The sequence below is a fragment of the Muntiacus reevesi genome, chromosome 18 (genome assembly GCF_963930625.1).
Source record: "Muntiacus reevesi chromosome 18, mMunRee1.1, whole genome shotgun sequence".
Taxonomy (NCBI): domain Eukaryota; kingdom Metazoa; phylum Chordata; class Mammalia; order Artiodactyla; family Cervidae; genus Muntiacus; species Muntiacus reevesi.
In genome coordinates, this window is record NC_089266.1 from 6,399,481 (window position 1) to 6,412,631 (window position 13,151).

Consider the following 13,151-nt stretch of genomic DNA (forward strand, 5'->3'; position numbering starts at 1 on the left):
CAGTATTCTTGCCTGGAGAACCCCACGGACAGAGGAGCCTGGCAGGCCCCAGTCCATGGGTCACAGAGAGTCGGACTCGACTGAAGTGACAGCACGCAGGCAGGGGAGGAGCCCCTGTATTGAAAGGGCCAGTTTCACTGGGTCTCTCCCACTCTGGAATAGAAGGTCCGCGGGATGGCAGTTGCCCAGGCCCAATGGAAGATTACAAAACCAAAGTCTAAGCCAGGTGGACCTGAAGGAACTAAGCCTCTCAGTGGAGGAGCAAATGCAAACGGTGCTTAGCCAGACATCATGGGACCAGAGCAGACAGCTGCCCAGAATCCAGGCGCCAGCGCTGGGCTGAACGGATCTCCCTCTGAGCTCTGCCACCGGCATGACGATGGCTCCCCTCCCTGGGGCTTCGAGCTTCTTACTTCCTTGTGAAAGTGAGGAAGAGGCCACGAATCTGATGGAACTTAAATGTCAGCACCCCTCACTTGCCCAGGCCCCTATATCAAATTCTGTATTCATATTTCAGGATTCTTTTTCCCTTTTTATTTATTTACTTGTCTGTGCTGGGCCTTAGTTGGTGCACCTGAGATCTTTAGTTATGGCAGGCACATGGGATCTAGTTCCCTGACCTGGGATCGAGCCCTGGGACCCTAGGTTGGGAGAGCAGACCCTTAGCCACTGGACAAGCAGGAAGTCCCAGGATTCTTTTAAAAAGGGCCTCCAACGTTGTATGAACTTCAGGCCTGGGATAAATGGTCCCACCCCGGGTATCTACCCCTTGACCCCAGAGGTCTTCTCACAAAAAGGAAGAGTCTCCTTCCCTCTCTTTGAGTCTGGATCGACTCGGGGCTTACTTTGTCCAAGAAAATGCAGCAGAAACGCTGGTTTTTTTCCCAAGCCCAGCCCATGGTGGCCTCCTGCATTTCCTTTGTTCTCATGCTCCTCTACTTCCTCCTTGAGAATGCACCAGCCTAACACGCGGATCAAGAGCCACGCTGCTCTGGCCAACAGCCTGCTGACTCCCAGACACACAAGGAAGCCTAGCTGAGGCCAGAAAGACCACCCAGACTAAACGGCTGGCTCACAAACATGCTACATACCCCTGAGCTTCGGACAGTTCTTTGCAGCATGACTGTGGTAATCGAAAACTAAAAGGCGACCCCACAAAATCCAGACCCACGCAGCGGCGGCCTCATTCTCCACTCCGCAGCTTTAGGTGCCGAGTGGTTTCCGTTCACTCCAGTCCCCTCTGCCCTTCTGACTTTTCCTTGCAGCTCTTCACAGGTGGCCCATCCTGCCCCTGCTATCTCAACATCCCCGACTTCACTTCTCCCTCTAATGTGGTTCAGATCAGAATAGCCCTGGACCACTAGTCATCCATGGCTTGTGATTCAAAACTATAAGTTTCTCTAGGCTAAGAAAGCAATACATGTTCTTTTCAAGAAAATAAATTGTGAAATACAGATAAAGTTGGGGGGAAAAAAAGGATTTAATTGCCTTCATCTCATCACCCTGAGAAAATCACTTTTAACTTTCAGGCTTATACTTCACCCATCTTTTATCTCTTCCTGAAGAAATGCAAAGTTATTCCAGAAATCAGGAGGAGACACTAATGTATGAGTTCATATCACTCACTTCCCAACAGATTTCCATCACAAACAACACCATCTCCTTTGAGAAAAGATGTCCTATAAAGCAAACATCATCAAGAAGTTTGGTTTTAGGGAATTCCCTTGCAGTCCAGTGGTTAGGACTTGGAGCTTTCACTGCCAAAAGCCTGGGTTCAATTCCTGGTCAGGAAACTAAGATCCAGCAAGATACGTGACACAGTCAAAAAAAAAAGAAAAAGAATGGTTTTAAAGCTTTGGAGAACAGAACCAACTCATGTTTCGTTTTGGTAGAAATGCTTCCAGGGACTAAAACCAAAAACTCCTCTTGGTCACAGTGGACTTGCAGACTACAGTCTTCTTCAGATTGCAAAAGTAGTGTGTATTCATTGTTGAAAAATAATGAAATACAGAGGAACCCAAAGAGTGTTTGGTAAATCAGTTCTAATCCCACCCCAGAGACAACCACTGTTGAATATAAGTATGTGTTTCTATTACCAATTTTGTGTTCTTTTCTTTAGAAAAGTGGTTTATTCCAGGTTAAGTAAAGGATCACTCCTGTATGACTTTACTTCATCAATTAGTTTATTACATTTATTAGGGATTTTTAATACAGAAAAATTCAAAAAGTAAACAAAGCCAATAATGCCCACTTTGAAATAATCCTGTTAACATTTCTTTAAAATGTACTACAGAGTTTTTTAAGTGTGGGAGAGATAAAAGGAAAAAGAAAATTCTCCTTTCCAACCCCACCTCACCATGTCCAGAACCTCAAAGGTAACCTTTGTCAGACTCCGTTGCTTCTTTTTAAAAAACCTTATGCAGGGACTTCCCTGGTGGTCCAGCAGTTAAGACTCCAAGATTCCAATGCAGGAGGCATAGGTCCGACCCCTTGTTGGGGAATTAAGATCCCATATGTCACATGGTGTGGCCAAAAAAATTTAAAAAGTAGATTTTAAAGTTTATGCATAACTAGAATATGCATCTAAGTGAAGTACACATAAGTCATCATACAAGCAAACCTCTCTGCCCCTTCATCTTTTGCTTAATAATATAGTTTTTTACAAACAACACATACAGATTTTCCTCATTCTTTTATCATTCACAATATTGCATTTCATGTAAACTCTAGAGTTCATTTTACCAGTCCCAACTGCTGGATTATTTGCCCCTACAAACACTACAGTGAGCAGTCCTGTACATATATCTTGGTGCATTTTTGCAAGCAAAGCCCTAGAACTGTGGAGTGGAAAAAAAAATTACATGTGTAACTTTGATCAGTTCAGTTCAGCTCAATCGCTCAGTCATGTCTGACTCTTTGCAGCCCCATCGACTGCAGCACGCCAGGCTTTCCTGTCCATCACCAACTCCTGGAGCTTGCTCAAACTCATGTCCATCGTGTCAGTGATACCATCCAACCATCTCATCCTCTGTCCTCATCCAACCTTCTCCTGCCCTCAGTCATTCCCAGCATCAGGGTCTTTTCCAATGAGTTAGTTCTTCACATCAGGTGGCCAAAATACTGGAGCTTCAGCATCAGTCCTTCCAATGAATATTCAGGACTGATTTCCTTTAGGTTTGACTGGTCAGATCTCCTTGCAGTCCAAGGGACTCTCAAGAGTCTTCTCCAACACCACAGTTCAAAAACATCAATTCTTCGGCACTCAACTTTCTTTATAGTTCAACTCCCACATCCATACATGACTACTGGAAAAACCATAGCTTTGACTAGACTGACCTTTGTTGGCAAAGTAATGCCTCTGCTTTTTAATATGCTGTATGGGTTTGTCATAGTTTTTCTTTCAAGGAGCAAACATATTTTAATTTCATGGCTGCAATCACCATCTGCAGTGTAACTTTGATAGATATTGTCAATTGCTCTCCAAAAGGCCCTAGTGTAGACTCCCACCAGTGGTGTATGTATGTGTGCCTGCTTCCCCAAGTCTCAGCCAATGTTGACCATAATCAAAGTTTTAGCAAACCATTTTATATTATTTTTTATCAGTCAGGGTTCCCCAGAAAAACAGGACTAGTAGGAGATCTATCTATAAAGAGAGATTTCGTCTAAGGAATTGACTTATGCAACAGTGGGAACCAGAAGGTCCAGCATCTCTCGGGCAGGCCAGCAGATTGGAAATTCTCGAGCAGGAGCCAATGCTACAATCTTGAGACAGAACTTCTTTCTCAGGGGAAGATCAACGTTGCTCTTAAGATCTTTCAATTAACTGGATAAGGCAGTTATGGATTATTGAAGTCTTACAAGTCACCAGTCCCAACAGCAGAACTACTTGCTCCTACAAATGCTACAATGAGTGGCCTTGTACACCTGTCTTGGTGTACCTTTGCAAGGAGAAGTTGGTCGTAGATGTTAGTCACATCCAAACTATGCCTTCATAGCAATATCTAGATTAGTGTTTAATTGAATAGCAGGAACTATAGCCTAGCCACGTTGACACCTAAAACAAACATACCTACCCAAGAGAAATGAAAACATACATTCACACAGAAATGTGTATATAGATGTTCATAGCAGCATTATTTATCAGTAGCCAAAAAAGTGGGACCATCCCAAATACCCACCAACTGACAAATGGAAAAACAAAATGTGGTACAGTCATATAATGGAATATTATTCTATAATAGAAAGGAATTAATTACTGCTACATGCTATAACCTACTGCTACATGAGGTACATTGATGAACCTCAAAAAGAGTACGCTCAGTAAAAGAATCAGTCACAAAAGATCACATATGGCGTGTCTCTGTTTACACGAAATGCTTATCAAGTCTCTCTATCCATAACCTTTGCTCATGTTTCTATTGAGAACTTTTGAGAGGTGTTTAACCCTTTACCTCGAATGGAATGGGCTGTGCTGTGTTGGTCACTTCAGTCGTGTCCGACTCCTTGCGACCCCCAAGACCTCAGCCCACCAGGCTCCTCTGTCCATCTTGCCAATATTTTCCCTCTGTCATTTCTCGTTTGATTTTGTTGCTGTATCTTCTAATGACCAGAGTAATTTTTTTCTATACAATCAGATCTATCGATCTTTTTCTTTATGGCATCTGAATTTCCTGTCTTGTTAAAAAAATAAAAGGTAGCTAAGAACCACTGTAAGAGCCACGGTAACCACTCATTCATCTTGGTTTTCTAAATGTTCCCCTGAATCATGAAATCACAGGAAAGCAATGTATTTAGACACCATTAGCCCGGCTCCATTGAGAGGCCTCTACGGAAGTGCGAGTAGATGTCAGGCCCGGCTTTTAGCAAAGATCGATACAAAAGCTGGAGGAAAAGCTTTGCATCTTCTGCAAAATTACAAATGCCCATCTTGTCACTCAGGGCCTCTCGTGTAAGGATCCACACAAGAGATTCCTCTCAGCAGCTCACGCCAAGAGAAAAATACTCACAGATTGAAAGGACTCAGGCATTTTTCCTGGCAATAAAGTACCACACACTCCGTCTGGCTTCCCATTTCGTCTTGACTTCCAGGAAATCCAAAACCAAATGTAATGCTCAGACACAGGGAAAACCCAACCTCACTTTGGGGAATTTATGCCAGGCATAATCAGGGAGCATCGTTAACTGTCCTTTGGTATAGTGGTGTGTGTGCATGCATGCTTAGTCGTATCCAACTCTGCAATCCCATGGACTGAAGCCCACCAGGCTTCTCCATCCATGGGATTCTCCAGGCAATAATACTGGAATGGGTTGCCATGTTCTCCTCCAAGGGACCTTCCCGATCCAGGGATCGAACCCACATCTCCTGCACTGGCCGGCGGGTTCTTTACCACTGAGCCACCTATGACGGGTTTTGCTGTAAATCACCTCAGGTCCCTTTTGGATGTGGATGAGACACAAATAGGGACATAAGCAAAATGACAAGAAGAAAGAACAAAGACACTTGTCTAAACGGTGGTGAAGCTGACACAGAGGTTTCTATCACAACCACAGTTAATTAACCTTTCATAGGTGCTCCCAAACAGGGGAGGTGCCCTGGAAAATCTAGATCTGAGGTTGACATCTGGCTTATCTGAGTAGTGAAATTTGGAGCCCACCTAGAGAAACTTCAGGAAAATACTGGCAGCTTTGAGTGGAGACACTCCTTTGTGCATTAAGGTAATAGACTAGCCAGACCCCTCACTAACATTTGAGGGACCAGAGCTAGCATACAATGGCAGCCCATATACCATATGCCTCAATACTTTAACAGTCTAAAGCAAGCTAAGAAAAGAATCTATCAAATCAGGGTTTCCCTGATGGTCCAGTGGTTAAGAATCCACCTTACAATGCAGGGGACTCGAGTTCAATCCCTGGTAGGGGAACTAAAGATCCCACATGTCTCGGAGCTACTAAATTTGTGGGCTGCAATTACTGAGCCTGCAAGCCACAGCGAGAGAGTCGCTATACCACAAGGAAAGTGCCGCAACTAGAACCCAGTGTAGCCAAATAAATAAACAAATATTTTCTTTAAATCTTTCAAATCAAATGCATCTGGACTTCCCTGGTGGCCCAGTGGTTAAGACTCCCTGCTTCCACTGCAGGGGGGCACAGTTTAGATCCCTGACCTGGTAACTAAGGGGCTTCCTAACTAGAATCCACCTGCCAGTGCGGGAGATGCAGGAGATGTGAGTTCAGTCCCTGGGTCGGGAAGATCCCCTGGTGGAGGGCATGAGAAACCACTCCAGTATTCTTGCCTGGGAAATCCCATGGACAGAGTTGCCTGGTGGATTACGGTCCAGAGTTGGACATAACTGAAGCGACTTAGCACACGTGCTAAGATCCCGCAGGTCACACAGTATGGCCAAAAAAAAAAAAAAAAGTGCATCTAACTTTCCTACCTTGACAAAAATACCTGCCTACCAACCCAGAAGCCAGATTTGAATGTATCGTTCTCAGAAGTTCTATACCGAGACGTAGCAGCCTAAGGACAGAGGTCTTCTAGTCTTCAGCCCACCGTCCACAGATGACCCCCTGCCCTCCCCACTCCCGCACATTCCACACCCAAGGTCCTCAGGAGAGTGTGTCTGTGAACACCCAGCCTTCACACCCAAGCTCTGTCCACATCCCAGCAAATAGCCATCCCTTGGCCACTACTCAGGCAACACTAGCAGTTGGCTTGGAGCAAACTATAGTCTATGGGGAGACACAAGTCTTTGGCTTCATGGACCACTTATTTCATGGGGAGGGGCATACGCAAAGACCAGACATAAAGGTGGTCCTGGATTTCAGGGGCAATCATCCAATTTCTAAATTGATCAGCTCTGAGCTCACCATGGTAGCCCAGAAAAAAAGTTTGCCCCCATCATCAACTGACTCCTGACGTGATCATCTTCATGAAGTTGCTGTTTTTAAAAAGACCAACCCAAGAGCATCATCCCGCCTTTGCCTCCGGGCAGAATTCCGCTGGATCTGAAATGCTGAACCCCATCACCCTGGACTGTGTCCTCACCAAATCAGAAAGAAGAAAGAAGGTCCCAAGAAGAGGGAACTGTTTTCACATGAGAGGAGAAGGTGATGATAACTCTTCACTCTGGAGAGAACAAGGATAGGGGCAGAAAGAATGAGAACCTGTCCTATCCTTTAGTAAAAGAGGTGGATGCAAATGGACAGACGGACCCCTCACATTCTGGAATATTCTCTCAAGGAAGCACTTCTTCCAGTTTGAGGAAGTTAGATTTGAGATGTAAATTATTAAAGCCACTGCACACACAAACAAATGGAGCCTTTTCACCAGGGAGGAAATAAAAGAAAAGAAAGAGAAGTCGCTCAGTCATGTCCGACTCTTCGTGACCCCGTGGACTGTAGCCTAGCAGGCTCCTCTGTCCATGGGATTTTCCAGGCGAGAGTACTGAGTGGGGTGCATTTCCTTCTCCAGGAGGAAATAAAAACTGAATAGAATTCGGTTCGGGAAGTGGGGCTGGGGGACCACGGTCAAAGAGCGTCCAAAGGCAACATCACGAAAGACCCCTGCTAGTGATTCAGCGCCATGGTCAGAGCAAACAGTGCTGGCGCCATGGTCTGACCCAAGGAGGCCCTGCCAATCTTTATGGTTTCTCACGTTTGTTTTTTTGTATCTTTGTGGCTTTGTAAGTTGAGCTAAAGCCGGCATTTCCCAAGTCTTTCCAGTGACCCTGAATGCTTGCCTTTGGACAGTGGCTACTGTCCACTTTGAAACCAAGGTATTTACCCGCCCATTCATTCATTGAGGATCCACTGACTATCAGCCTCTGAGTGCATGTTTATTCCTTCCATATCACTTAGGGTTTTCTTTCAGATAGCGCACCTGAACTTCCAGGTAATTCTCTCCACTACTTCCTCCAAGTACAGAAGTAGCCAGACCCTTCTTTCCCAGACTCTGCGTCCCTTTGAAATGTTATCCTCTCCAAGGCCAAGTGCAAATTCTTCCCAATGTATATGTTCAGATGTCCTCATTTGTTTCATTCTACAGACTTTCCCATAGGGAGACCCCTGACACAGGTGTTCCAAGAAGCAGATGCCCAAAGGGTTAGTAAATGTTGAGGGATTTTGGACTTCCAACTAGTCTAGCAGTTAAGACTCTGAGCCTCCAATGAGGGTTTGATCCCTGGATGGGGAACTAAGATCCCCTATGCCTCGTAGTATGGTCAAAAAAAAGTGCAAGGATACTACTGGGAGAAACACCTGTGAGAGCAATGGGGTGGGAGAGGCAGGGAGAGCAGTCAGACTGTGATGAAGGTGTTGACTTTAAAAAGATGCACGACATGAGAGTTGTAAGTTAAGTTTTATTTGGGGCAAAATGACTGCAACCCGGGAGACAGCACCCCAGATAGCTCTGAGAGACTACTCCAAGGAGGTAGTGGGGGAAGGTCAATACGTGTGATTTTGGTCAAGGGGGAGTTCATGCAATTGATCACCTATTTTACAAAAGGTATTTTTCTGCTAGTTACGAGGAGCTGATGTCACCATGAAGGGATTTAGTGCTTTTCTAGATATGAAGAGATGCAAGGATTGAGGTCATGAAATCAAGTCCTGAAAACGTCTATGTAAAGACCTGTTCCACCAGTTTTTCTGGAGCACATGGTGCCTCATTCTTCACCCTGAACTCCCTTCTAGGCATCTCGAAGGTCAACAGCTGCAGCAATACTGGATTCAGTCTCCGCAGAAGCGGATGTCAGATGCCCTTGCATGCGTGCGTGCTAAGTCGCTGCAGTGGTGTCTGACTCTATGCAGCTCTGTGGATTGTAGTCTATGTCCATGGGACTCTCCAGGCAAGAATACTGGAGTGGGTTACTATGCCCTCCATCAGGGGATCTTCCTGACCCAGGGATCGAACCCAAGACTCTCATGTCTCCTGCATTGACAGGTGAATTCTTTACCACTGGCGGTAAAGAATCCGCCTGCAACATGGGAAACCTGGGCTCAATCTCTGGGTTGGGAAGATCCCCTGGAGGAGGGCATGGCAACCTACTCCAGTATTCTTGCCTGGAGAATCCCATGGACAGAGGAGTCTGGCAGGCTACAGTGCATGGGGTCGCAAAGAGTCAGACACGACTGAGTGACTGAGCCCAGCACAGCGCCACCTGGGAACCTGGCAGATGTCCTTGGCAAGCGCCAGCTCGTGGTTGACCCAGGTCTGGCCCCAGGTGAAGGAGGAAGAGCAGGAAGGTTCAAGGACAGACCAGAGAGCGCAGCAGCGGGACCTGTCAGCGATGCCCCGGGGGCTGGAAGTCTGAGAGGCACGTTCTCAAGGTCACCCGAGATACTGGTTAACTTGGGTTGAAACAAGATTTCCTTTATGCTTTCATGCCATGTTCAATGGTCTCACTAGGAAATCCAGAGTTGGGTGTGTGTGTGTGTGTGTGTGTGTGTGCGCGCGCGTGCGCGCGTGCACATGTGTACGTGCGTTTAGAAGGAGCCCACTCCCACAGCCCCGTCCCACTCTCGGCCGCCCGGTCCACACTCGCAGGTCCTCAGCCCCCTCTGTTGCTCCCTTTCAGACCATCCTGGTGGGGGACAGCGGCGTGGGGAAGACGTCCCTGCTGGTTCAGTTCGACCAGGGCAAGTTCATTCCGGGCTCCTTCTCAGCCACCGTGGGAATCGGATTCACAGTAAGCACTCCTGGGCTCAGGGGCCCTGCTGGGCCTCTGACAGGGTCCTGGCAGGAAACAGGCGGACGCTCGCACTGGGTCATTCAGGAGGTTTAATGAAACAGCTATTGGCCGAGGTGCAGGCAGGGGGTGGGGAAACCAGGAGGGATGTGGCAGGGCCCTTGGGCAGTTTAATGGCATCCAACCCACCCCAGGTCTGAAGAAAGAGAAGGGGGAATGGTCAGCAGAACCAGGGACAGAGGGCTGTGTGCAGAGGGCTGGCCTGACCCCAGCAGTGGAACACAGCCACCGTCAGAGCCCACCCAGGAGGCAGCCAGGGCAGTAAACTGTCCCCTGCCCCACGCTGCTCCCCTCCGGCTCCCCGTTCATCTCCTTCTGGGACTCTCCATGACCAAAGACAGCTAGAAGGCAAGGGAGCATCCTGACATAGATACAGGGCAAGAAAAAACCCAGAGAGGCAAAGAGGTAGCTTAAAAGTTGCACATAGGTCCATGGGACTTCCCTGGCAGTCCAGTGTTTAAGACTTCGCCTTCCCATGCAGGGGGTGCAGGTTCGATCCCTGGTCTGGGAGCTAGGGTCCTGCATGCCTTGCGCCAAGAAACCAGAACAAAACAACAGAAGCAATACCGTACCAAATTCTTTATGTTGCTATTCAGTCACCCAGTCGTATCCAGCTCTTCGCAACCTTATGGACTGTAGCCCACCAGGCTCCTCTGTCCGTGGGATTCTCCAGGCAGGAATACTGGAGTGGGTTGCCATTTTCTCCTCCAGGGGATCTTCCTGACCCAGGGATCAAACCTGTATCTCTTAATCTTCTGCATTTGCAGGCGGGTGGGTTCTTTACCACCAGTGCCACCTGAGAAGCTCTTTATAAGACTAACTTATTTATAACACTTTTAAAAATGGTCCATATCAAAAAAAAATGTCCCAACTTGGCATTTTCTTGTGGGTCCTAGGGTGCTGGCATGTCAAGGATTAAAGTTCAGGTTTTTGCACTCTCTCTCTCCCTGGACACACCATGGGGGATAAGCTCAGATTAAGGAAGCATCCTCAGGTTTTGTCTATTCTTAGCCCCTCTGCAGGCCACAAAGCGCTTCCTCTAGCCCACATCCTTATTTCTCTCCACTTTCACTATGCCTGCCAGTGACTGGCAGCGACCTTGAATTGTGGCGAAGCCTTTGGAAAGCTTTTCAACCCTCCCTTGGATGGTGGCAGGCGGAAAAGGGCCTTCTTTAGGGGTCCCCAGAATCCTAGTATCCAGAGATGCGGAAGGACCAATGTCATTTCTTCGGCAGCATGGGTGTTTGAAAGGCCAGCTTCTTGGACCAAACAGAGCACTGGGCCTGGGAGGTGCTGGGACACAGCAGAACCATGTTGGTGGGAAGAGAGAGGGGACCCCGCCCCAGCCAGAATCTGGACTCGACCACTGGGTCACCGTGCAGAAGGCAAGGGACCGTGATGGAGCAGAAATGAGTGACCCGCCAGGGTGTGCACCTGGGCCTGGAGTTCAGCCTGAAAAACCAGCACCCAAGGCTCCTAGTGCTGCGAGGGGCGAGGCTGAGTCCAGCAGGGGTGGGTCCAGGCTTCGGACCAGGGTGCCAGGAAGCCGACCAGGAAAGGGGTGCCAGGCGTCCTCCACCGCGGGCCCGCCTCACCTGCCCCTCCGCGTGCAGGGCACGTGTGTGCCCACAGCCACCCTCCTCACTCACTCCGTCCCCGTCCTCCCGCGTGTCAGAGGGCAAGAGGCAGAGAGGCGCTGGAGGGTGGGGGAAAACTGATTCCCGCTCCTCAGAGGCACAGGGGTGGGACCTCCAACGTCCGCCACCAGCCTGGTGAGAAAAGCCCGTGTGAGAAGGAAGAAAGGGAGTGGCCAACAGCGCACGGGCCGGGCCCTCCCTCCCTCCTGGGCCTTGGCTGCTCGCTCGGCCCGGTTCGCACCTCAGGACAAACCCACGGGCAGCTTCTGCTGCGTGAGGGCCTGGGGGCCCGATTCAGGCCTGAGTCTGGGGTCTCCTGGGTCACGTGCGTGGCCTGGGAGCAAACGGGGCACACCCCCTACCCCTCACCCCACACTGGCCGTAGTGATGACAGCCTGTGACAGGAGCCACACCGAGGACACTGCTGTGACTAACCCTGGGCCGGACGCCACTGCCCAGTTCCGCACAAAGAGGCCTGCAGCGGTCACCCAGAAAACGACTGTCTCCTCCACAAGCCCCCTCCCCACTCCTCTGGCTAGCACCAGGGACCTTCCACTCGTTTCCTTCCCAGAGACGGGTCTCCTTCCAACCCTCTGCTCAGACCAGCTGGATCTTTGCCCAGCAGCTGAAGTCTCCCACGTCCTCTGACACAGAGGCTGGAGGCCACGGGGGTCTCCTCCCAGTATCAGTGGTCTGGGGGGCCCCAGAGAGCTGGGCTGCCGGACACTCGCCTGTCCACCTGTTGTTTGCACCTTAACTTGAAACACTGCTGACAGCTCGTTGTTGTTAAGTCATTAAGTCGTGTCTGACTCTTTTTGCTCAAACTCATGTCCATTGAGTCAGTGATACCATCCGACCGTCTCATCCTCTGTCGCCCCCTTCTCCTCTTGCCTTCAATCTTACCCGGCATCAAGGTCTTTTCCAATGAGCTGGCCACGTGCAAATGTCCTGTGGCCAGCCCTGGCTGTGGTCAGAATTTCTGGTAGCTGGTGGGGGTGGGTGGGTGTCCTGTTGACCCAGCTCATTAGGCTGAGTGGAGCCTGGGCAGCAGGAGAGAGGAGGAGTCCTTGACCTTCACTTTAAAGGAGACAGAGGTGGAGAATTCCCTGGTGGTCCAGTGGTTAGGATTTTGTGCTTCCACTGCGGGAGACGTGGGTTCAATCCCCGGTTGGGGAAATAAGATCCCACTTGCCGCATGGCCAAAAAAAGTTAGTAATAATAACAATAAATAGAGAAGACAGAGGTGAGTGGGGAGACCACTGGAATCTGCCCCCAGGCCCCCTCCAGAACCTCTGAGCTCATTGCTTCTGGGAGTGGGACCTGCCCAGGTCCGGGTAGATGGCTCTCAAAGCAAAGTCTTCTCCAACTCCTCTGTCACCAGCTCCACCAAACTGGCGGCAGAATCCTGCGGAGGAGTTTACTGGGGTGCTGACACCCACAGGGCTCACACGGCAGTCTCCCCAGCCAGCCCCCTCCCACCCCAGGCAGGTCTCCTGGCTAAGTGATGTCTCAATGTCCCCTAAACTCTCCAGTCTTGCCTGAACACAGCTGTAACATTCAGCTTCCTAAAGCCTCGCCCCTGTTCCCCACCACCTAGCACCATCAGTGGCTCATCTACCTCCTTCCAATAAAGTTGGAATCCGTCCTCTGCCAGCCGAGGTCTGGCGCAGTTCAGTCCAGTGGTTTTCACACACGCGGGTAATGCACATAAAACCTCCAGTTTATCTGCAGTCATGGATCCCAAGCTCACCCACACACACGCGGGGAC

The 13,151-nt window shown here is 49.1% G+C and overlaps 1 protein-coding gene across 1 annotated transcript in view; it reads left to right on the plus strand.

Moving 5' to 3' along the window:
- Positions 1–13,151, plus strand: part of RAB37 (RAB37, member RAS oncogene family) — a 65,601-nt gene that overhangs the window by 39,803 nt on the left and 12,647 nt on the right. The window contains exon 2 of the mRNA XM_065909274.1: positions 9,576–9,686. Coding sequence (XP_065765346.1) covers positions 9,576–9,686 — 111 coding nt within the window. The remainder of the gene's footprint in view (positions 1–9,575; positions 9,687–13,151) is intronic.